General features: G+C 36.4%; 1 protein-coding gene across 1 annotated transcript in view; it reads left to right on the forward strand.

The window, feature by feature from the left end:
* Positions 1 to 373: 373 nt before the first annotated feature.
* syt14a (synaptotagmin XIVa) overlaps positions 374 to 27,256 on the forward strand; it is a 43,215-nt gene continuing 16,332 nt past the window's right edge. Inside the window, exons 1-4 of the mRNA XM_059352775.1 lie at positions 374 to 447; positions 3,905 to 3,952; positions 14,694 to 14,846; positions 20,697 to 20,933. Coding sequence (XP_059208758.1) covers positions 14,747 to 14,846; positions 20,697 to 20,933 — 337 coding nt within the window. The 5' untranslated portion in view covers positions 374 to 447; positions 3,905 to 3,952; positions 14,694 to 14,746. The remainder of the gene's footprint in view (positions 448 to 3,904; positions 3,953 to 14,693; positions 14,847 to 20,696; positions 20,934 to 27,256) is intronic.

Below are 27,256 nucleotides of genomic sequence, written 5' to 3' on the forward strand. Positions count from 1 at the left end.
ATGAATTATTTAATGGCTTAGTTGTGTTTGCTCCTGGCCATATACAAAATCATTTTTTATTTCAGGTACTACTACTTACTACTGTATAGATATGGATGTTGTTCTTCTACAGGTAGTAAAACATTTTTTATAATTTTTGATTTTCCGATTTTTTTGTGTTTGCAGTTCTGTTGATTAACTTTGTGTGAGTTAAATTTCCTCAAGTTCTACACGACTCTTTTATAGATACGTCATTCTGTAGTTTAAATGTTAGCTTGGTAAGAAAAATAACATGAAAAAAAAATCTTGAGGCAAAGGCAATGTGTCTCTACAACCATTACACCACCATAACACCATTACTCTCAGTGCTTTCAGTGTCACAGTTGAAAACAGCCAGAGCTATTTGAAACCCCAACCTGTAGACACATCCCAGAGGCAGAGCTCAGAGACCGGGAGGCCCTCACAAGAGTGAGTAATAGTACTGAATTACAGGCACTGTCTGGAAGCCCTGCTGAGGAAAACCACAGTGAGATCTTTGTTGAAGTCCAGCCTGAATAATAGTATCTAATTATCTTTGTATCATACTATTATAATGCTGTAATGGGCACTCATACACCTGCAGCTGTCATCCATTGGGTCCAGGCCACTGGGATGACATCATGCTTGATAAGATTTCAATGAGGAAACACTGGTAGAAATGCAGTCTCATCACCAGACATTAGTCGTGTTTCCATCAACTAATTTCTATGCACATTTTGACGATTTGCATGAGAAACGCTTAATGGAAACACCAATGTTTGATAAAACTTTCAGAAATGTGCATAAAAGCTTTTACGCTCGCTTAAGGTGGTATTCGTCTTCTCAGAAAAATAGTTAATACGCTAAACGACGGAAACGATTTTTCTGTTGTTCTGACATAGCGAACATTTAACTCACATGACTGATCAGCTGTTTCCGAGCTGACATGAAAGAACGATTATAAGTTGCCCAGTTGAATCAAATTCCTGAAGACTTGTCTCAGTTTTCTATTGTGGGTGGCCTAAATTTTTGTCTTTTCTCTCTGGTGTAATCTCGACTTCTTCTACTGTTTACTGACGGATTAGCCTACAGCAGTATGTTACACTGCCATCTTCTGACCAAAGTAGGTTGATGCAGCTTTGTTTATTCGCTCTAAACCAGCTGATGAAAACGTCCCTAATTCGCAATTTTTTTAATGCGTCATTTTAAGATTTTGCTTCAAATTCGCTTTGACTTTAATGGAAACATGGCTATTCATTGTCCCCAGAGGATGAGTCCTCATGACTTTTTGTGATCTGCTGACTTTTTCTCTAGTGCCACCATGAGGTTGACATTTGTGGTTTTGGAGGAAATACTTGGAAATACTATTGGATTGATTTTGACTTTTCATAAAGTGCCATCATCAGGTCAAAATGTTATTTGCCCTTTATGAACAAATGCTTCCACAATCAGCTGTACTTTGTGTGTAGCGTTACATAGCAAGCATAAGAATGCTGATACACGCTGAACATGATAAGTGTTATCCCTGCTACACATCAGCATGTTAGTGTGGTCATTGTCAACATGTTGGCACATTTAGCTCAAGGCAGTGGTGTGAACCAGTGGACTCACAGAATCACTATCATGACTGAAGACTTGGTGGGTTGCAAGGCTACCTTGTGATTGACAAGTCGCTATTGTAGCTGCTTTGAATTTTTCAGGGCTCATATTAAGCCAATATGAAAATTGTTTGTTTTTTCTAAACAACCTACAACCCAAACATATTCTTACTACTATCATAGAAAACAGTTAAAGATTCACATTTGAGAAGGTAGAATTCATCAAATTTGTGGCATTTTGGCAGTGGGTTGAATAAAAGCTAGTAAGATCACAACACATTCAGCTTCACAAGTGTTCAATATGGGCAAAAGTCCTAGCTATCAGCTCCCACAGTCCATGTTGTGTCAGTTTAGAAAAGACTCTAAGCTCTGACCAGTAAATGGACTGTGACAATAAACAGCTAAAGCCTTTGCATCCCAAATTCCCTTCAGACCAGACAGCACTGGGGTTACCTCACTGGCAGTTTTCTGGCAATTTACAGAAAGTCCACTTCAGACCTTAAATTCCCCTTAAGTGGTTTTCACATGTGCATCTAACTGCGTAGGTTTTGTTTCTAAGACTTGTGACACTAGATGACACTCAGAAATGTGTTTTTCTTATGTTTATATCCCCTAAATTGTCTGATCTTGACTATACTGACTTGTATCTGTGTAAAGTTTGTCACTAGAGATGTCTGTGCACTTCCCTACAATTTGAGATTCAAACGTTCACCAGGCAGGCTAGATTAGGTGTGTCACTATTTTTGAAAGCCAATCAAAGTCACAGGCAAAAAACTTATACGAAGCCAAGAACTTCGAGCTCAGAGCGAAAACATGTATGACTGAATCTGCAGATGGTGGCCCTGCCCTCCCAGCAGTCAACCTTTCGGCCCAATTTTATTATGGGAATTATTATGGGAAATTATAGGAAAATCATGTGAAAAAATATTAATTACCATAGGTATTTATTTATTTATTTATTTGTTTGTTTTACAGTATTTTAACATACTTAAAAAACATGTCTGTAAGGAGGCTTTATCGATAACTGAGCTTTTTGGAGTCACATCACACAGTAACTTTGCTTTCCCCACACACAATTTATTCAAGCAGTTTCACTATTAAGCCAGAGTGTTGCATGTAAAGAGCATCTGACAGTCTCAGAGCTTTATCTCTGCTGCCTGCTGACAGAAAGAGTGACACAAAGCTATACAATCAAGCACACAAGATTTGATCATGCTGTGGGCTTTGGAAATGTGGCAAAAGTTGCAGTGATAAGCTAAGCGTCATATTTAACGGGCAGATATGAGTGTTATCAAGATTCTTCTTACTTGCAACAAGTGAACAATATTTACCCAGATATTTATTCAATGGCTCCTATTTTCCCACTTTAGTTCCCTTTTTGACTGCCCTGCCTCTTAAAGGAGCCACTCCACTCTTATAGTGGACGCATTATAATGTAGACTTTTTGTGCTACCTTTTTGTGTTACCTTGTGAAAAACACTTATTGCTTTTTGCATGAAGTTAATAAATTGCTGGTTTACTGCATAGCATGCATGCTCTGTATTGTTTTTGTGCTTTGAATGAATGTTGTGTTTAAAATAAATGTAAAAGTGAGATAATGATTGGAGTTTTTACTATTTTTTCTGATTGAGTTAATCTACATTAACAAAGTCTTATCATAACATGTATTCTTTCCTGTAGCAGCTCAAAACCAGATTATTTACTGCACTTTATAAAGCGATTAAATTCATTTTGAGCAGAATTAAGTTCAGAGTATTGGTCCGGCCATCCGCAGTCCTCGCAGTGTCTCATGTGGCCCCTTGGAAAAATTAATTACCCACCCCTACTCTACATAAACACATAACACATGCTCTATTAGAGGAACCACTTATCACTTTATTGTGGATAAAAACCAAACTAGCCTTCAATCATGTAAATCTTCTCTACACAAGAAACTGAAGCTGTCAGCCTGCTGTCATCAGCTGCTGTTGAAATATTCATTTAGAGGTTCTTGTCCATTAGAAAAACAAAGACTCTGTGTCAGTACCATGTAAAGATTTAAACACACCATCATGTTCACGCTGTGTGATCAAGTCTTAAATGTCTGTAGTGTCTCTTAGTGTATTTTAAACTCGAGCAGCTTGTCCACCACCCACATCCGACTGTTCCCATCCAGTGTCTGTCAGCGTCTAATTTCTGTGTTGTTTGTGTCCTTTCCTGGGAATTTGTCTCAATGTTCCAGCGTATTTAAATGTGTTTCCATAATGTTTGTGCTGTCCCCCGTTCCCTCCATCACAGTGTGGCTCATTGAAACTGCATTGTCTTTCCAGGTGGCGAGCGTAACTGTGGAGTACATGAGCTGATCTGCGTCAGAAAAGGTAGGGGCAGATCAGAGCTCTGGGGGTTGACCTTTGACCCCTCACTCCACCTTTCTCATCAGCATTTATAACTGTTAACCTGTCACCGCTGACACTCCTTGTCCTTGTTTCCACTGTGTTCTGGCTGTGCTGCTTTCACCATGCCGTTTGTTTGAGTCTTGTTTTGTTGTTTGTGCTCACCGCTTGTCTCCATTGTTGTTGTTTTTCAAAACGGTCATACGAAAATATTCAAATTAATACCACATTCTCTCAGAGTAGACTAAGTTAAAGATAAAAGAAATTAAGTAGACACTACAAGTAAAAACATTGTTTTTTTTAATGCACTGGTCAATTTTTGTGGTTTTCTTTAAAAAAAACATCCAAAACAAACATTTAGGTGTATACTTTACTATACTAGTGCAGTGCCCGTAGGAAGTATGTATTCCCTACACTACATGTCACATTACAACGTCTGAAACTCCATAAAATACTTACTTTTCATAAGGTACGCACACCATCCAGCACATACACATTGAACACTGATATTCGCTGGAAACTATTTTAATATTACTGGAAAATCAAAACTTGTAGTGCACTTTAAAACTCAGAAAAATAGGTAGGCTACATAGACTTACAGATGAGATGAGTCAGGCGTGGAAATCAAGAGGGAATTGGGTTACTGACCAGGTGTAGGCCTAAAAAATGTCTTAATGTAAATAACAAACTGGAGAAGTTTCATGGTGATAGCTATAACTTAAAAATTACCCAATTGACCTGTAGTGTCTCTCCTTCAGGCATGAAAGATTTTTTTAGAATAAAGCTGCGAAAATAGAGGATACATATATAGTGAGGTGAAACACCAAGTGGATAAAAATGGATCCAAAACGAGACTAAATCTGGGGTTTGCTTCACTTTAATTGAGCCAAAGAGGCGGGGCCACGTTTGAATGTTGTGTTTACAAACCGATATTGACAATTCTTGCATAATATACCTTTAATCAGGGTATTGTCTTCTTGCCCAGTAAGTATTTATAATTAGCCTCTATATGCTAAATAATTACACTGTAATTTGCAGGCTGTAATGTGAAGTGTTTCTGTTGCATTATTGCGGATTTATATTAATTAGTTGAAAGAAGAATACCTAAATGGATAAACCACTCTCCACTATATTGGTTCTTCTAAAGTTATACTTTAGAACAACATTTACATACAATATATGTTGTACTTCTTGTCAGGACACAAAAGTGTGCTCTAATCTCTACATTCCTGCATGTATTGAAGGTTATGATGGTGCTGTAACGGTAAAGGTTTTTTAATCAGAAGCTTTTAACAAATCAGGCAGGTTAGAATAATCATAATTTTGCATGTTGAGTCAGAGCACTCAGTGCCGTGGCAGCATTCATATTCAGGATGGAGATGACTCTTTTAAAACCAAATAAATGTACAAGTGGATTCAGAGAGTGCTCATCAGCGTGGAGGAGCCCTCTGAATGGTCTGGTTGTGTAAGTGTGTGTGCAATCATTTGGGTTATCCCATTTGTTTTGTGATTGTTGAAGATTCCAGTGTGTGTGTGTCTGTGTGTGTGTGTGTGTGTGTGTGTGTGTGTGTGTGTGTGTGTGTTAGTAGGTACTGAGCCTGGGGCCATTGTATGAACATGTGTGGGCGTGTGTATGGGAGTGCTGGTGAGAGTGCTTATGGAGTGTGTGGGTGTCTTTGTGGTTTTGTGCTTTTTGACATTCAACATGGCAACTGTTTCCATGCGGACAGAACACAACAAAGACAATGATTTAGCACCACCAGCAGACCATCCATCTATTTATTTTACCTGAATCCGGTCGCCCAGATGTCCTTTTACCCAGCAACGTCCTCTTGCTCCTCCTTTGGGATCTCTTAGTGCTCCTAGGCACCGTGGGAGATGTAGTTTTTTGTCCTTGGTGCCTGTGTTGTTGATGGATGACAGCAGCTCTCATTGTCATTGTTGGCATGTCTTTCATTCAAACAAGCTCTTTATTGGCTCTCAGTTGAGCTGTGCAGTGTTTTTAGCCCCTGTGGTTTAATTTAACACGATGATTGTCAGTTCTGGTCGAGGTGACCCGGTCCAAAGAGATAAGACAACCTGCTCCTTCTGTTTGTTGGGGTCAAGATGTCACTTACATGGTGCGCAGTGCAGAAAGCTTTCTCCATTTGTTAAACACAGGGGAGGGTCATTGTGTCCTTGGGCTGTGGCCGGTGATTGGACAGTCTTGTAATTGCCCCATAAATGCACAGTGAGGTTGGTGTGGGGAGTCCACAGGACTTATTTTGCCATCGCCCTGAACCTGGAAAACAATTTTTACCATCTTGTAAAATGTTTTACCACCAAGTGGATGTAAATCAAACTGTTATTTCCTAATATTCTTATTATCATCTATTGTTGTTAGCAGCTTAATAAAAACACCATTATAATGCATTCTAAAGATATAAACTATATTGATTATGCTCCATGCTAAGAAACAAATTTAAAATAATTAGATAAATCTATAAAAAAGAAACAAGTGTACTTGGAAAATACTTCACAATAATTAGTATGACTTATTATTGTTGCTACCCTTTAAAAAGAAAAGGAGGATAAGAATTTTTAAATTATCCATATCACTGCTGTTTTTATACATTTATTTTGTAGTTTATGTAAAGCACTTTGTAATCAACAACAGTGCACAGTAAACAGCAGTGCACTTCAGCACAGAATAGATGTATAATATTGTTTTTTACTAAAACGATTATCCAAATAAATGCAGAATAATTTTCTGTTACAAATGAATTAAATAATCATTGCAGCTCTTGTTAATATCTAATCTAAGCTTAATTTCCCTGCAATAAAAACTGACATCTGTTGTCAAAGAAAAGAGTCGCCATTTTTCATTTTGTCAGGTTGTCCTTCCACCAAAATCTATGAGCAGTTCCTCTTAATATTAAATACAAAACGCACAACAGCTTCCTGCTAACAAAAAGAACAGCATCTGTTGATTTCAGGTCATCATTAAGCAAAACTGTCCAAGCAACAGACATAACATTGTTACAGTATTCATATATTTAAAATTATTCATCATATAATTAGGAGTTCCCCATGATGCCTTTACTCAGTTTACTGTGAGCATCATGATGAGGGAGCAATCTGTCAGTTATCTGGAGTTATTATGGTGGTTGGTTTGGTTCTCATTATAACTCCAAACACTAACTAACTTTAAAGAAACTGTCTTTTATGAAGGTGTGTGGTACGTTCTGTAACTGTTACAAAGTCGCTTTCCCACATTATTGTTCTCTGAGCTTCTTGTGTAACAAAGTCAGCTTTTGTTTAATCTTCCCGTGAGTCATCATTCAGTCCCCCACACATTATCTAAGGGCTATTCACACAGTTTTAATGGATAAAGTAGATTTGGTTAAATCTGTCGTATTAGCCAAAACGGCACAAAATGCACCTGTGTATGCATGTGTGTGTTTTTGGTTGAAGTAGTTGTGTCCAAAGGATGAGAAACTTTTTTTTTCTTATTAATTCATAGTAGAGCCTGACAGATATCTCGGTTTACTGATATTATCAGCCAATATTGGCCGACCAACGGCCTATTGGTATCAGTGTATATTCTGTCCGATATGTGATATATGATATATGATATGTACTTTTTTTAAACAATGTATAAGGCAGAAAATGCTGCTTGGGGTGATTTAAAAATGGTGTTTAATTTTTTTTTCTCAAATTGTCAGCAATTGAATGAAACTGAACATTAATGCCATTATTTAGCTCTTTATTTTATTCCTATTTATTATTTATTTTCTCAGTTGTCATTTATATAATTGGCTGACAGTGTTTGTAATGTTAAACATTGTTTAATAGAGTTTTATGTTTGAGAAAGTAGCTCTCTGGGTACATTTGCAGAGTGGTGAAAAATCGGTGCACAATCCATATAAAAAAAAGGTCTATTTTTATTCCAGCTCCAAAAATTACTATATTGGTTATGGATTAATTTTTCCACTCTAAAATCAGTATCCGCATCGGTCTCAAAAATTCCATATTGATCAGCCTCTAATTCATAGTAAAAAAAAGGTTTTTTATAGTGAGTGTTTAAAATGCTGTAATCATACATTGTACTTGTTATAAAGAGAATTTCCAGTTAGTTCCGCTTGTGTTTGATGTAGAAATATTAATATCTGGGAGGAAACATGTAGGCCTAACATGACGACACCACACAGTTTGTTACTCAGAAGCCTTCATTGGAAACTGCTTGTTAAAGGGCGTAAGATCATTTTAAAGTACTTGGGAATAAAGTCTGAACACAGAGTTTGTTTAGAGAGTAAAAGTCAGGGAGCCAAGAGTAAAGAGAGAAAGTGTCTGTAGATTTCTGCGACATTCTTTTCCCTGTTTCAGCCGGCCGGGGAATTATACAGAGCAGGATCCCGCTCCATCTGTGCTGTGAATAATTCAGTCAGCAGTGAGAAGCTGGTACAGTGTGAGCAGACAGGCAATCCCGCGGGATGTCGCCTCCTGTTCCCACCTCGCCATGTGACCAAACATTGTGAGCTACCAACAATATTCAGGGCTCATTACAGCCCAGGCACATTTACAGACAATTATTCAAACAGTGTGCTATGTTTGTCTTTTTTTTTTTAATATAAAAAGACAAAAAGGAGCTGGAAATAAGAGCACAGCAGATTATGTAACGTTCTTTTCTAGGTGTGAAAGACTGACGGCTGCTATTAATATGTAACAGTTGTATTGTTAAAGAACGTTTAACAGCTGATTTCATAATGGAGAAGTTTGTTTAATATAATTAAGCTTCTGTGTGTGTATGTAAAATAACAACCGGTCTTCCAACCCATAGAACCACATATGTCAAACTCCTCCTTGAGATTTAACCAGTTCAATCCCAAATTTGGTCAGTATCATCTTAAGACCTTTGTGTTTAAAAGTTGTTTACTTTTTCGTTCGTTATTAATGTATGTGGGTGTGGCATGATGGTGAAATATAAGACGTTGTTATAACTTGAGCACACGTTAACGTTGTGAAACGGTCAGCTTGGTTAGATTTGTGCACCAAAACTACTTGGTAAAATTGGTAAAAGATTGTTGCTTAGATGAGACTTTCGACATTTGTTACGTTACTTTTTTTACATTATTTTTTTATATATATATATATACTTTATTTCAGACATGACACAAAACCAAAACCAAAATAAAAAGCACACAAAATTTAAAAAGAAATTCCCCCCACAATGTAATGAAATTCCCAAAAACGAGTAGGATGAAGTTTAACTTATTAACCCCTACCAGTCACATATATTTATATATCTTATGTCTTATTGTTTCCCATTTGCTTCAAACATAGAAGCATTCACATTTAATATATACATTTCTAATCAACCATATATAAATCAGTCAATTTACATTATTCACACATCATTAATTAAACTGCAAAAAATAAATACTTAATATTTCACTTTTGTTTGTAGATAAACGACATAATTACACATTTTGCGAAGAATGTGAAACATTTATGTTTGCCATGTTCATTTAAAATAACTCAACATTGACTTTTAGTTTCAAACAGGACACAAACAGCTGTCTCCTGGGTTAAAGTCCTGTATTTGTTTTAACCACCACATCACTTTCTTGGTTATATTTATAAAGGATCTGTCTCGTGTAAATGTGACATCACGTTCTCATTGTAATCAAAGCGACTCAGGGCATGACCCACCCTACTCTGCCTCTGATTGGTTTACTCTGATTATTGCGTTAAGAACCCTAATTAGGTGAACTATCGTGATGCTTTCAAGAGTTTTAACACAAGACAGATCCTTTCTCACTAAAAACTTTCTCAGCCCTTGTACGATGTGACCCGATGACCTATGGTGCTGCTTTTTAAGGAGGAAAGTCTCAGCTTTTACTACACTTCAGACTAAAAACAAAAGTGCTGGCAGTGAAGTTGTTCACAGTGACACTGTTGGCTGCATCCAGCTAATTGTTGCAGCCTTTATAATGGGCATTATAAATAACAGAAAACATCATCACCATCATTGATCGGAAATTAAGACCTCATCTGAGTACACTTTCCTTCCAAATGAGCTCATTATCTTCCGTCTATACCGAGGCAGTCGTTTGGTTTAATTGAACAAAATGGACATTACATGTAGTGATTTCCGTGTTGTGTGGAGCTTAATTCATCACTGTAAATGAGCTCAGCAGTAATTTGAGGAGTGAACAGTGTCTTCTCTCTAATGGCACTAAAAATATATTGATGCCTTTTTCCTTTGCTTTCATAGTATTTGCTTTAACAGTTCTTATTTATGTGACCCTGTAGTGGTCTGAGGGTTCTCTCAGACCTGTTTGCACTTTTTACTATTGATTATGGTAATGTAAAGTATCTAGAACTCTATATAGGCATGTTATTTTGCTCTTTTAGCATTACAGTTAGCATTTATAAAAAAACATCAACCAGTAGTTTGCAGAAGACCATTTTGACGCTTCAATTTGGGCGTTTGGTCGCCTCCATCTTGGGTTTTTTCAGTCCAAATGACCATATTTAGAGGGTGGAGGTTGGGGAAAGCTTGGTAGGGATGCAGAGCAAACACAATTCCAGTTTCATTTTGTTGAAATATAAGAGGAAAAAGTTTTTACAGAGGAAAGTTTGGAAATCTCTTTTATTACTTAAAAAATACTATTAACAGCCATACATTTTCTTTAGGAATAAAAACTTACATATTTCAGACTATGAATGGTAATAAATAGTTTAACTTTATTTGATCATGTTTAGGCATTTATTCTACTTTTATAATATTATATAATAGTATAAGTGAGCCTTGAGTAGATGCAGTAAAAGTTAGAGCTGCCACTGATGATTGTTTTAATTGTCAAATAGTCTCTTGATTATTTTCTCTGTTAATCATTTGGTCTATAAAATCAGAAAATGGGGAAAAATGTCAATTCCAGCTTCTCAAAATCGAAATTCATGTATTTGAACAGTTTAACATGATCTACAACAGAGAAAAGCAAGAAATTCGCCCACTTTGCATGAAAAATTACTTAAACTATGAATCAATTATCAAAATATTTGCTGATTATTTTCAGTGGATAAATCATTGCAGCTCTACATACATCTTTTTTTCTTTCTACTGCATTCCACAGACCCAATCCCTCTCACCATCACCCTGTGGATGTGGAACAGAATACAGAGCGGTGTTTTCTTTCTCTTTCACAAACTTCTGTGTGATAGTTTGTATGCAGCGTCCAGGACTCATACATAAAATCCTCGGTGCAACCTGCACGTTACACTGTGAATACAAACTTTCTTTGTAACAAACGAAGAGACAGCATTCACCAGTTTGACCCATAATGCACCACACACTGTATTTCTGATCCCTGTTGTCCTTTGTGACCACATGACCACACTCGATGTGGCAATTTTATTTTGAAAAGACACAACCATTGTGGCTAAAGACTTTGTTATGAGTCACCCTCACTCTACAGAAATGACTGTAATAAGGCTGCGTTTACTGCCGCTGGTTATTACCTCAGAGCCTTTAGTGGTGTCTGAATAGCATAAGTGGACGTCACTCCCTAAATTATGGACCGCTATTAAGCTCTGCAAATGATGTGCCAATTTGTTGGACATTAAATTCTACTGAGAGCACAAGACGAGCTGCAGTCAGTTACATGACAGCTGTTTGCACTGATGTTACGCTGCTCTCACACACAGAGACACGTCTCTTTGCACCCCGCTCCAACATGTTCTCAATGTTTCTCACTTGTCATTACACTCGGGAAATAGAGCAAGAATTTCCCTTCAAATTGGCATTTTAGTATCAATAACGTCTTTTAATATGTAACAGCTTGTGAACAGTCAGCGTTCCACTCATCCTCTGTGAGCCTCCCTGATTGCAACATGTTATTCTGCCAGTGTAAAATGTCAAATTAATTCTCCTGAACTCCCCGCAGGAGGTGACAGTCAGTGTCTCAAATTGAAGGCTGATTGCTCCGAAACTTTTGTAGAGGTCTATAGAGTGAAAAATGTTCTCTGTAATTATTGTGGTTTAGCATTTAGGTTTGAAAGGGTGACATTAAATGGTCAGCGGAGGACAGAGATATCGAGCTCATTTGGTTGCTTTGTTGTCACAAAAAGACCGATATGGGATTTTTGAGACAGATGCCGATACTGAATTTAGAGCCGAAAAATGAATCAATAACCAACATTTCAAGCTACTGAAAGTGTTTTTTCACGATTCATAATATAAAGTTATTTAGCGTTGTGTTGCCGTTGCTCAGCAGAGTGTCTGTCACCCGTCAGTCAGTCAAACCCGACCCCCACCTCTTTGTCCGCCTCCGAAACATGTGCACGCATTCACACACTTACACTCCCACTGAATTTACTGAGCTGCCCATCCCACTTCCCTGCTTCAAAACATGATAGAGACATGTGCCTACCTGTCTGTATCAGTCCCGACCCCACATGATCGCTCCGTATGCGTGTGTGCGCCAAACTAAATACAACCGGTCTGGGCCGGTCAGAGGGTGGCATGCTCCAGACCCCCGTATTTTTCCACACCGGCTGACTATTCCATGTCCTAGTGGAAAGCATGTTTACGCCAATTAAAAATGACACAGTAGGATAACAAGCATTGTATAATACAGTATCTCCCGACTGTGAAAAATGTTATATGAGATGTTTGCGCTCATTTACCTCTCAAAATGCATGAGATTGATGCATTTTACTTATAAATGTAAATGTTCACCCCTCACCCCTATGCAAATGTACACAGTGAGCTACTTTAAACATAAATGTTATTTAACATTGTTAAACATTAGACTTACGGACGCAATCACATCAGCCTGATTTTAGCATCTTTGCACTAGCTCCCTGTTCATTTTAGGAATGATTTTAAGATTTTACTGATCACTTTTAAAGCTCATGTAGGTCTGGCTCTTATAACTATCAGAATAATACATTTTCTACGTGGCGCCCTTCTGACTGTCCCAAAGTTGAAACTAAAATCCAGCAATTGCCGTCAGAGCGCCCCGACTTCAGAAAGAGCTGCCCGAGGAGAGATAAGGCGCGCAGACTCATTAACTTCTTTTAAATCACTTTTTAAACCCACTTTTATAGTCTTGGTTTTATGCAATGTTTACCACCTTAGTCTTTTTTTATTCTATTCTGTTCTCTATATAGTCGTCCTTTTACCTTTCAATTCCGTTCTTATTACTTGATTACTTTTCCTTGGTATCTGAGATTGGCTTATAATTGATCCTATGCTGTTCTTTATCTGTATTCCTATACGACTTATATCTGCTCTGTTCTCCTTTCGGTTAACTGCTCTCTGTCAAAGCACTTTGTAAGCTGTTGTTTTTAAAAGGTGCTATAGAAATAAATGTATTATATTTTTATTATAAAAACAATGTATTTCATCGTCAGTCATTTTTTAAATATGAAAATAAAGAGTAATTAGAATAAAATAAATAGCTAAATAAACATAATTACCGTTACAGTTTCAGTCAATTACTGACTATTTAAAATTAAAAATTAAAAAAGAGAATAGCTAACATTTATCTTAATCATGCCAAGCAACGTTTTATGCATTATATATTGTGTAGAGAGAAAAAAGGGGCACATATAGGACAACATATACACAGCTATCGATATGCCAATATCCACGGACAATATCAGTCAACCAATATATATATTATCTGTCAGGCTCTACACGAAAGCATCTCCCACAAGCTGAGACAGGAAGTCTCCCCTGTGATGACAACACAACACCTTCATGAAGGTCAAATATGAGGTGGAAGATCATACAGCTGGAAATAATCTGGTAAAAAAACAACCTCAGATTGTTTCATCAACATCAGTTTTATGAATCCCTTCTGCATATATAAAGATGTTTTTCCAAACCACTCAGTATCTACTCATGTGTGGCGTTTAATGAGATGTGACTTGCTTGTGTGTCTGGAGTCTGGAGTGACGCTGCACCTGAACCTGTTGCTATGGCAACAAACCGGTTGTGTCTCATCAGCGACACTACCTCTCTCTCACTACCTGCTCTGGTTTTCTGTCTCTCCTACCTGCCTCTGCCTCGCTCGTCTGTCTTGAACTGTTGTTTGTGGAAAGTGGGTGACGTGAATTTTTCATAATGTGCATTAAAAACATTTGTCATGCTGTATTTAAACATGAACCAACCACATTAATCTAAATATTAAAAACACTTATTCACATCTCGTATTGACAGAAATATATTCAGTACTTATTATGCAGAATATCCCCACTCAGATTGTTAAATATATACCAAATATTATTGGATTATTATTATTATTGATGCATTTATGTAAGCAGTGTTTTGATTTTGTAAAGATAGGACTCCTTTAACTACTTAAATACTGTTATGAGGTTTAATTAAAAACACAACTTTAGATTGATCATGTTTTCCATGTTAAATCTTGACCTGAAAAAGTAACTAAAGCTGGTAGCTAAATGTAGTGGAGTAAAAAGTACAGTATTTGCCTCAAAATGTAGTGGAGTAGAAGTATAAAGTTACATAAAATGGAAATTCTCAGGTAAAGTACAAATACCTCCGAATTGTACTTAACTAATGTAATTCCAACACTGATTACCACGGAATCTAGATCTTCAGCTCCAGTTTTGCTGTTGCCACTTAATCTTACATGTAGCTTATTTGCTAACTTTTTTTTTGTGTGTGTGTTATCATTAATTAGCAGCAACTTTAACTTGCCTTCCTGTGTCTCAGTATCTCCAGAGGTGCTGGGGTTTCTGACAGCCATCGGCCTCTTCATCATCCTCATGACCCTCCTGTTCTGGTACCTCAACAACAAGTTGGCACTAGAGAACCCAGGGAGCCTTCAGTGCCTTGATGACTTCAGGAAAAAAAAAGAGCTGCAAGGTGAGTTTACACATTTACACCTCTGTAAACGTTTCAGACACATTTCATCATAATTATTTCTACCTGTCAGATAATTTGTCTCTGACATAAACGGCATTTTTACACTTCTAGTAAAGTCTGGAACTGGTTTCAACCAACGCTGCAGTACCCAGTTGGGAACAACACCGACTGGCCACTTTATTAGGTCCACTTAAGAACCTAATGTGATCCAATACAACATCTCCATCCATGCATTCTGCCTTTACAATAATAACAATGCTCAGTTTTGATTTGCACTATCAAAAGAGCTATTAACTCAACTATATCTTCTTTATAGAGGTTGTAGTTTGCACTAGTATTTTTTTTTCCCATGACTGTATATTCTATAGAAAACTGTACAAAGACAACATATACAAACTTTTGTTTTTATTTATGTTTTACACAGCCTCCCAACTGTTTTGGATTCGGGTTGTATATGGGTTGTTTACTTACAGTTTATGGTTGAGGCCAGTTTAATAAAATACTGTTTTTTTTCCTTCTTTAATTGGAATCATTTTAGCATCCTAAAGACATTAAATGAATCAGTCATTTATAAGAATAACTCTAAAATATTAAGCATAATGTTGCATGGTCTTTAGGTTGGGAATTGTACCAGGCATTATAATTAACAAGGAATTGAAGAAAACAATGGTCTAATATTTTTTTCCATGACTGTACATGGCAGTGCCAGAATATTAGAAACACCTGTCAATATAATTCAATCTTTGTGGCAGAGCTGTTGTGTTACATCACATTGTACTGGTGTACCTAATGTAGTGGCCAGTGTTTATGTCAATGTTCGTTGCCATTTGGACTATTTATCCCAGTTTACTCTGTGACCAGAAATGTCCAAAGAAAATGTTGAGATGTCTGTTCCGTTATGAGGACAGGACTGGTATCATGTACTATCTCCACTATTAACCAAAAGTAGTTACATTGCAGAAAAAAAAGAGAAAAACAGATTTTTGTGTAATATATGAAGCTAGAAACGTGTGAAGGGAGTACAGATATCCATCAGGTGCTGAGAATCTCCTGCTTCGCTCTGATTGATCCGATCTCGCCTCAGAAAACAAACATTTTTAAAGTTGTTTGCTTGTCCTTCAGACAGACCTGACAAAGAGTTCAGAGTTTTTACAAATCAGTATCATGATGTCGTTCTTTCGGCATCTCTTCGATCCGTCTATTGTAATTAAATCACAGCAAAATCTGTTTTATTTTGTGGTCATACCACTGCTGGCACTCATCTCAATGCAGTTTCTGGAGAAGTTGATGAAAACAGAAGAGCTCTGTGCACCTCCAGATGATATTACTAATTCAGATATGATGGCATTTTGTTTTTTTTCACATATCTGGGACTTCCACAATAGGCACAGAGTAGAAATAGTGGTTATTTCAGCAATGTTTGGTGACAGAAAGTATAGCGTTGTTGTTTATTTGCAAAAACAGAAAAAAAACATTCTTAAATTGAATAAACTGGCAGTTTGAGTTTGCCTTGGGAAATAAAATACATTTTTTAGAAAAATTTAAAAGACAGAGATATGGTATAAAAAGTTCAATTGATTTTCCCTGGACTGCACCCAAAAAAAAAGAAAGAAAAGGCAAATAAATCAAAACAGAGATATCTAAAGATCTTTTTTTTTTTTTTTTTTTACATTTGCCGTTTAAGGCACTGATTGATAACTGTGTCATGGCCCCTTTCAAGAGTCTCCCCTCATCGTTCAGATATCCAAACCTGACCTCAGCCCAGGCACTGGTCAAGCTCGACATTTGTTTCGTCCAGCCTTTCCTTTATATCACGGACCATGCCCCGGACAGCAGCACGCGGCCTGACCTCTGCATGGGGACATTTTCCACTGGCACTGGCCTTTCTCAACCCATGAGGGGATTACTGTTGCTGACAGATGTAGGCCTGTTTACTTGTCATCCGTCCGCAGGGCTTCAGAACTTAAAAAGGTTGGAGGCCCCGGGGAGCCCACACAGGGAGTTGTCTCTACCCTGAGAAGCCACCTGGTAAACATTCAGTTAAAAACAAAGAGAGGCAGCGGCAAGTCGTGAGGTGTTTGTTCTTGTTTCCTGTTTATCTTATTGCATGGACTTTTTTATGGAAACATGAGACAGTTGTGTTTATTTTTAATAGATTGTGTTACATTATAATACGTTCTAGTGAAAGAAAATGTATCTACTGTCCTTTCTGTGCTGAAACTGGTACTTTTTTTAGACTTACAATGTTTTTGGTAAATGCAGAATCTTTTTATTCTTGAAGTTTTATGATCTGTTTGCAAATACAGTTAGTTTGGAGAGATTTGTTAGACTGCATGGGAAATGCAAAATAATTCTAAAGCTCTGCTGCCCCCTGCTGGAACAAGTGTGAACCTACAGCTGTGGTTTCAGTGGCTGGTCCATGAAAAAGCAAGGATATTGTTGTAACTGTTTGACTGAAATACATGCAAATAATATTCTTCAACTCAGTCCTTAAGAATATTTTGGTTGTACATCACCTACTTTACACATTTCTACGGAAGCATATTGCATTCACTTAAAAAAAAAAAAGTTTTTTCTGAGTGATTTATTTTTTGGTTTATTTTTCGGGGTAATTATTTTCTGGTTTTCGGGGTAATTTTTCCCCCCTAAATGATCAAGGTACTTCGAAATCCCACTAGCCACTACATTGACACCATTGACGAGTGTTTTGAGTTGCTGAGGTTGCTGTGGTTTGCTCATGGGCTCCCTCTCCTTAGCTATACCCATATATTTATAGTATTTATAGTCAGAAAAAGGAAAAAAAAATAGTAAGAAAAATAGAAAAAAAATAGTCAGAAAAACTGAAAAATTATTAGTCCGGAAAACAGAAAAAAATTTTGTCAGAAAAACAGAGAAAAAAAAACGACATTAAAACAGAAATAATTACCCCGAAAAACAAACCAAAAAATAAACTACTAAGAAAAAAATGAGTTGTTTTTTTTTTTCAAGTGAATGCAATACGCTTCTGTACATTTCTTCCTTTTTATATTTTTGTATGTGCATGCGGGTGACCCAATACAATTACAAAAACCTCTCCACATGTTATGGAGCTATTACAAAGAATATAACAACCAAACACTACAGTGCAATGAATGGATGAATGTATTTTATCCTTTTAAGATAAGATAATCTTTATCTTTCTCACTTGAGTGATGAATATAAATGAAACAAGATTAAAAATGAGACAAAAATAAAGATTTAATACAAATAAAATTAGATACCTTTATACACTATATACAAGATTAAATATGACAAAATAAAAATATCATACCAATAAAAATATGTTTATGGTAGTATAAAATGAAAATAAAATAAGACTTTAATAAATTAAATACAGGATAAAACAAGGAAAAAATATAAGTAAAATAAATAGCTATGTACTGCACAGTATATAACAGATAAAATAAAATAAAGTAAAAATAAAATGTCATACAAATAAATTACTTTTAGACCCTTGTATTCAACATAAAATAAGATAAAAAATGAAAATGAAATACAAGATAAAAAAAACAAGTCAAAAATACAAATTAAAAAAATAATTTTCTTCTATTTATTTCTGTTTATAAATGTATACTGTACTTTTTTTCCTATCAAATGTACATGCCAAATCCATAGCCAGTAATAATGAATAAAATAAATAAATAAAAATATAAAACATAATTTATTCAAACCGCTAGGTAAGACAAGTTCATTTGTTTGTCACCTTCAATACACAGAGGCACAACTCATTAGTGACAATGAGATATTACTTATATATCTGTTGCATAACAAGGCACTTTGTTGCATAATGTGTCTGAGCAGAGCTCCATGGAAACATGAGCTTTTCAAAAAATCTTCATGGTATTTATTTCATTATGTTGGAGAATCTGTTACATGACTATATGTTGCTATTGGGGAGCTATTTTCCCATCTTGCATCATCGGTGTTGGGTTGTAACCGTAAAGGTATCTGTTGTAATAAGTCATCCAAAGCAGCTCTCTGTATCTCTGCAGCTTCTGAACCTCACATGACAAATACTGTTTACAGAGCAATGAATCACTTTCTCAGTAAGCCCTGGGATAAAAACACAGCCAGATCTAATTCTCACAGACACTGTGACACCAGCAGACTGATTCAGTCCGTAAACAATATCAAAGGCACTCTGACAACATGTTTTTCTATTGGATTTGGGTGGAGAAATTATACCAATTCTACTAAACAGCTCAAAAATCCAGAGATGATGAACTCAGGATCGTCTTTATCTGCTGTGTGCATGTACGTTTCCAGGACTCATATTTATTCAGCATCCACGAGTCACTTGACAAGGACAAAATAAAAACATCAGACACTTTAGACAATGGATGACATAAAACAAAAAACCATCATGACATGTTGTAATTTCCTCAGTGGATTCAACACTAGAAGGATTATCTAGATAATTTGACGTGTGAGAAATCAAGTCAAATATTTAAATATTTAAATATGAAAACATAGCATGGCAGGGTGAGTGTGCAGATGTCTCTCTAACTGCAGCACATGCACAAAGCTGAACCGTTTACAATGATCCAATCAGCAGCAGCTGCTACAACCAAACCGTCAGTGCAATGAACGGATGAACGGATGTTATCCATTTAAGATAAGATCAATTTTATCTATCCCACTATAGTGATAAATATAAATTAAACAAGATAAAAATGAGACCAAAATATGAATAAAATAAATAGCTATTTACTGCACAATATATACAAGACAGAAATATGGCAAAAATAAAGATTTAAAATATTTAAAATACCTTTCTGCATGATATACAAGATATAAACTAGACATAATAAAAAATAAAATAAAAATGAAATAGCTTCATACACTATATATATAAGATAAAAAATAATAAAATTAAATTAAAATACCTTTATGCACTATATATAAGATAAAATAGGAAAAACAAATTAAATACAAATAAAATAGCTTTATGCACTAAATACAAGATAAAAAACAAGACAGAACATTTTTTTAAACAAATAAAATAGCTTCATACATTATATATAAGATAAAAACAAGACAAAAATTTAAATCAAAAACAAAGACAACACCTTTATGCATTATATACAATATAAAATAACACAAAATTTAAAATGTGAAACGAATAAAATAAAATAGCTTTATGCGATATATACAGGATACAGACAAGACAAAAATGTATGAATAAATGCAAGATAAAAAACAAGGCAAAAATGCAAATGAAAGAAAAGTATTTTTGTTATATTTATTTCTGTTGATAAATATATACTGTCAAATGTATACGTCACAACCATAACCATCGAAATGATAAATATTATAATATTATGTGAGCAAGAAAGCATTTAAACATAATTAGTTTAAACCTCTAGGCAAGGCAAGTTTATTTGTCTGGCACCTTCAATACACAGAGGCAATGTAAAGTGCTTTATGTAAGATGTAGAAATTGCATTGGAAGATTTAAGATCACAGCAAAGCAACAATAAAAAGGAAAATAAAAAACAACAACAAATAAAATAATAAAAAATAATAGAACACATAATGAACTCATAAATGCTCATTACACAGGAGTTCCATTTTCTGTGGTGATCTCTCGTCCTTTTTCCTTTCGAGCACTTTTTAATTGTCAACTTGAGTTTTGCTCTGATTAAATGAATTTCGGATGTTGTACCTGAAATGTTTGTCTCTAACAAAGCTTTTTCTTTGAAGCGTTTCCTGTGAAGTTCAGGCTTGGAGCCAGCAGAGGCTGCCAGTCGACCTGATCTTTCACAGTCTGTCCCACAGTAACCAGGCCAACTCTCTGTACCCCCAAAACAGATAAGGCCTACGCTGACGCCGACCTACAGGGCTCGTCGTCAGACAGCGAGGATGAAGTGATGGGTCAGTATCAGGAAGCGGTCAGCCGCTCCCAGGGCCTCCGGGGAGGAGCCAAGGCGGCGGCGGCGGCGGCTAACACCAAACACGCGGGTGGCTTCAGCTGGGAGAGCCGGCAGAAGTACAGCCCTCTGACTAATGATTATGACGGCTACAGCAGTGAAGCCTCAGCTGACGACGGTAGGCTCTCAATCTGTGAATTGAATTAGAAAAACTAGTATTTTTCCCTGCTTATATAGACAAACTACAGTTTTAAGGTTATTGCTATTCATAAGCACTTTGACTTTTTGTTTATTTTTGCAAAAACCTCCAGAAAGGATCCCTCAACGATGAGATTAACAGATATTTCCCCCTTATCACTGCAGTAAGCTTGAGCCAAATGCACAGACTCTTCTGCACCTTTGAACCAACACACACACACACACACACACACACACTGATACACACTGTCAGTTAATCCAGAGAGGTGATCAAAGCGAAGCTCCCTTCAGCACACTCTCCGTGGGAGGGTTGTGAAACAGTCAACTGTCTGCATAATCTGCACAGCCGCAGCCTCACACTCTTCTTTCTTTCTTTCTTTCTTTTTTTTGATGCATCTCTGTTTCCCATCTGCCCGACTCACCATCACAAGGCGTTTACTGCTGGATGGAAGGCAGGTTTTCTTTTATTTCAGCATAGACCAAGTCACAGGAGAACACCAGCACTGACCTATTTGGATCAGTCTTTTATTTGACGCACACACACACACACACACACACACACACACACACACACTCACACACACACACACTCCATTTGAACTCTGAATGTGAATCTCTCATTCAGTCCGTGTAAGATATTTGACATCATTTAATATGCCGCAGTTATTTCATATATTGGATTCATGTATTCAGGTGGAGTGGTGCCAATGCTTTAGAGGCTGAGTGTATTTTTAAATCTGTTAGTATTTAAAGGAATAATTCCACATTTTGGAAAATATGATTGCTGTGAGTCAGATAAGACAATCAATAACACTTTCATGTCTTCATGCTAAATATTTCAGGGTTGTTTTTTTTAAATTATTAAACAAACAAGAAATAACGTGTTGGATAGAATGAATGTAAGAGCATCGAATTACTTTTGCCAAGTCTAATTGTTGTGGACTTTGTTTTTAAGTATTGTCCTTTAGATTTTTGGGCGTTGTTTATGTATTATCTGCTCTAGCTTTTCCAAATTTTTATACACACATATGGTAAAAAAAATAATGCTCCAAAATTTTGTGAAATTGCATATTTGTGATTGAAACTAGAGCCTGACCGATATGGGATTTTTGAGACCGATGACTACTTTTAGCTGGGATGAAAATAGACCTTTTTTATGTGGATTATGTATCAATTTTTCACCACTCTGCAAAGGTACTCAGAAGGCTACTTTTTCCCAAACAGAAAAACTTTATTAAATAATACTTAACATTGTTAAAAGTTCATACATTATTATATAAACAATGTCAAACATTGTCAGTCAGTTGCTGACTATTAAAAAAAAAAAATCAGCCAACATTTAGCTGCATTGTATAATTTTTAAAAAAGTATATATCGGATTATCAGATATATTGGACAGCATACTGCTACCTATATGCCTTTAATAGGCTGATATCGGCTGATAACATCTGTCAATTTATGTATCTGTCAGGTTCTAGTTAAAGGGTGATTTATCTCGAGGAAGATCCAGGAATCCAGAAGCTTCTACAGAACAGAACAAAACACACAAGAATATTCAGGAAAATATAATACAGTAAGGCACCGAAGTAACTATACAAATATGAAATGGAAAAAAGTAGAATAATAATTAAGACTAAATATTTAAGTAATTTAGTGGATTCAGAACAGGTGAAAAAAGGCTATAATAATAATAATGCCATTAAACTGTGGCCTCAGAAGCTAAACAGAATAAGTAATCTGTCTCAGTTTAATAGAATGACGTGTATTTGTTGACTAACCGGAAGGCTTTCTTGCTCAAGGAATGGCAATTCAGTGTGCCTTCAACCCTTTGTTGACCAGAGAGCGCCATCTAGTGGTCTAGGAAAATAAGGAAAATGACTCTTGAAGCTTCATTTGGCCATCACTAGTAAATGATGCAATATGAAACGGTTATTCTAATGGTGATTAGCATAAATTATGTGCTCTTGCCCTAATTATTAACCACCAAATGAAACATTTGAGCTTCATAGGTTTGTACATATTTCTCCTAGTGTTGCTTGAAATATGATGTGTTAATCAAGACATTTTCCCAGGAATCCTGGGATTGTGTGCTTCTTCTCACAGAACAGTACATTTTCAAGAAAAACAGTAATTCCTATGTTGAACTATTTGTTTTAAAGGAAATAAGGTCCCAAATGTTAAACAAAAAGAGGAAAATAGGTAAATAAAAATAATGATAAGAACTTTGAATGTAAACCTGACTGAACACCTGATCCTTTAAAAAACAAAAACAAATCGCTAATGATATCCTGCAGAACTGTAGCAGACTGTAACACTGTTGTTTTGTTTGGACATGTACAAAGATCTGACATGCTTGTGTTCGACATCCTCAGACAGAAATGAGCCGTGTTTCTGTCTGACAGTGTTTTTCAAAGACAAAAACAATCTAATCTTTGCCAGGGTCCTCGATTGGTGAGTCACGTCTGAACCAGCTTTGTGTTATATAAGACAGTGGGTTCCAAAGCAGAGTGTCTGGCACGATCTATTTAAAGCAATGTTTGAATGTGTAGCTGAGGGATAAACAGCGCATGACATGCTTCTGACTCCATTAGCAAAGATGCAACGCACTGAACAAGGTTGTCGTTATGCAAGTGCTGCAAAGGCTGAATGTCTCCTCATTGCCACTAGATGGTCCCTGTCACCCTCAGTGTGGGCTCGGAGATGCTGTGTACAGACATTTGTGAGGATGATGATGATGATTTTCTGTTAATCCTCTTTTTTTGCTATTTTTACATTTGATTCACTGTGGTCTTGTATTTCACTGTAATATACAAGTCCTGCAGCTCTATGGAAACAGCACAATCATGCCTAGAAGTGTGAACAACTCAAAAATGTCTTTTGTGCAGAATGACACAACTATAATGACATGCATCATTAAAAAGAAAAAATGTGAGGAACAAGTGTGTCAAGCATTTTTACAACCTCTACTTTCAACCTCTCCTGTCCTCTCCTCTCTGCTCTGTGTAAAACAGCCTGCAGTTCTGTATGATGATATTTGTCATGTGAGCTGTCGTCTGAGCATCAATCATGGCTTCACAGTGTCGATGAGGAGTGAAAGATGTTATGTTTTTAACAGGATCTAGTTATTCAAATTGGTTATTTTTTGGTGATTTCGACAGAAATATCACAATTTTAAGCTTTGTTTTGATTTAATTTCTAAAACAAACTTTTGTGACACATTATCCGTTTAAGACTGCCAGAAAGTTCAAATTTCGATAATAATGCCTGTTTTTTCAGTTTGTTTCTGCGATAAACAATGTATATTTGGTGATATTTTAAATGAAACATAAATTTCAATCGTGCGGGATGGTGGGGTTCAGAATGGTTAGAGCAGATGTGATCAAAACTGGAACACAATAGCTTAAATAATCTATTATATTAATTAAATTAAACTGAATCTACACTGTGGTATAGTTCCTCAAAGGCAAAAGTGTTGCAGGTTTGAATCCGGCTTGCAGCTCTTCAGTGTGGGTCCTCTCCTGTGGGAGCACTTCCTACCACAGTCCAGTTCAGATAAGCAGTTAAGTGTATATGCATAATGAGAAATATTACATATTCATAGAGGGAACATTAATATTACACAATAATTCAGATTATTTCCTACTAGATTTGTGCATGTTGCCTGCAAGTTTTTCATAACACCATTTATGTAAATCAACAGTCAGTCAGATTAATTTTTGAACAGCAAAGTTGTTCAGAATGTGATCCTTTTCCAATCCTTTGTGACATACAGTCATAAAAAAAAATGATTAGACCACTCTTGATTTCTCCTTGCTTTCTTCTTCATTTAATGCCTGGTACAACTATTTTCCATGGTTTTCTTGATAATGATTTTGGTTACTATCAAGAAAACCATGGAAAATGTCTAGACATCAGCTCTTGAATTAACTCTTATGAGCTATTTTTGTTTTTATCATGATATTTGTCCAAACAAATGTACCTTTAGTTGTACCAAGCATTAAAATGAACAAGAAATTGATGAAAATAATGGTCTAATATTTTTTCCATTACTGTATATTCTATTGAAAATTGTACAAAGACAACATATACAGACTTTATGTTTTACACAGCCTCCCAACTGTTTTGGATTCGGGTTGTATATGGGTTGTTTACTTACAGTTTATGGTTGAGGCCAGTTTAATGAAACACAGTTTTTTTTCCTTTTTTAATAGGAATCATTTTAGCATCCCAAAGACATTCAATGAATCAGTCATTTACAAGAATAACTCTAAAATATTAAGCAGAATGTTGCCTAGTCTTTAGGTTGGGAACTACTGGTTTAGAAGATTAACCTTCTGAATTTCTGGATTCTGGAGGTGGATCACTGGATTTGAGACATTTTTGCACAAAGTCACCCCGGCTTGTTTTCTGTAGCAGTAACATTATGTAGTCAGTGTTTGTTGTTGGAGAGGCAGGGATTTGAGTCATGTTTGCCCGACAGCAATAATTTAAAATGTACTTGGTTTATTTATATACCAACATTTAAACTATAAAAGGTCTTGTGCTTGTTTTTGTGTGAGTCAAATAGCCCTTAAAGGTTTGAAGGATTATATGGAATATTCAATATTGGAAGCAGATTATTTCTTTCTGTAAAATAAAAAGGAAAGCACTAAGAGACCACATTTATGAAGGGAATTTGAGATACTTGGAGTTTCTCTAAACTTTTTTGGATCATCAGATTATTGTAATCAGTCTACTTGTAACACTAATCCGCCACACTTTGGTGGAAAGAATAGAGGTTTGTTATTTTCTCCCCCATGGCAACACTTTGATGGCTGCAGCTTTCTCTCCCACTAAGCCACCATAAGTCAGCAATGACCATGCAGTCCTGACATCAGGTCGCTCTTTAACTCCAAAACACAAAAACATAATTAGATATGTAGACATAGGTGGATTCCACGTTATAGCTGAGACAGTAGCTACTGTTGTTGAGGCGCCTCTTTATTGTCTCGCGACTCCCACTGCTGCGTGTGTTTGTCTGTGAGTATTCAGAGCTTTATCCTCAGGACATATGTATTATACATGAGGAGGATTGTGCAGAGGCTGCAGAATCAGGCAGGGCGGGTGCCCCGGTGGCACCTCACAGCCTCCCAAAATAGGAAGTGAGCAGTAAGAAAGAAATAATCGGAGGTTTGTCTGGACCAGCCTTCGCTTTCTTCTCTGAGGTTAGCGTGCTGTCATGGCTGCTCCATGAGGACGCTGCAACACCTCACAATACAAATAATTAATGGAATACTCAAATTGCATGCAATATGTCAGTGTTGGTGAAATGATTTAACCAAACAACTTCATAAAGGTATAATCCAAGATGTCACTGCGTTATTATTATTTTTATTGTTATTATCAGGGCCGTGCCTTATTTTAATTTTTTCATTTTTTCATTTTGTTCCTTTCATGAAAATGGACAACAAAATGTGTACAGAGACACACTCTACACTTTCATGATTAGAAAGGAGCAGCAAAAAGAAAACATTTCTTATGTTTGTCTGCCCCCTACTTGAACAATTAAAAAAAAAAAAAAGATGGTCTGACATCACATACAATGGATTACATACATCCTTGTTGCTCAACATTAATGTTAGAAAGCGTATGGAGGGACATTTTCTCAATTAGCTGGTTAACTCTGGTTGGAAGTCATGGGGGGGCTATCAAACCCAGGACCGTGGCTTCGACACCCCGCACTGCCATGGAGAAACTTAAGTTTTGTTAAATTTAGTGTGGATTGGTGGTTGATCGGTTGGCTGGTTAACAAAACTGACGTCTAACGGGTAACGATAACTTTTGGGTTAGGCTTAACTTATAATTACACCATGTCTCATGTAGATTAATGGCGGTTAATAACCAACTTCTTCAAATGTTGCGGTTTTGTTTTGCAAGCTTCTTCTGAAACTGTATTGGGATCCATAATAACACGTCAGTGGGATTTAAAAGCACCATGAACAAGTCCTATGCCGTGTTCCCACTGCAGAGTACGTACAGATCTGCTCGACTCACTTCTGGTACCCGGCCCTTTTCTCCAACTGCCATGACATCATCTTCAACACGGCACTCGTCAAATTCTGCAATCAAATGAAACAAAAAGTAAGCACTTCACCATAGTGCACATAGTGTCTGGTGTCATAAACAGCATACTTTTTGTGGGCTGTCATATTTTAAAATCTGTGTCAAGTGAACGCAAAACAACCCCAGTCACTATTGACAGTAGCTTGGTTATATTCACAATCAGTGTACCAGATAAGGTACCAGGTACAATCCACAACCATT

Source organism: Centropristis striata, chromosome 16, assembly GCF_030273125.1.
Source record: "Centropristis striata isolate RG_2023a ecotype Rhode Island chromosome 16, C.striata_1.0, whole genome shotgun sequence".
In the NCBI taxonomy this organism is placed as follows: domain Eukaryota; kingdom Metazoa; phylum Chordata; class Actinopteri; order Perciformes; family Serranidae; genus Centropristis; species Centropristis striata.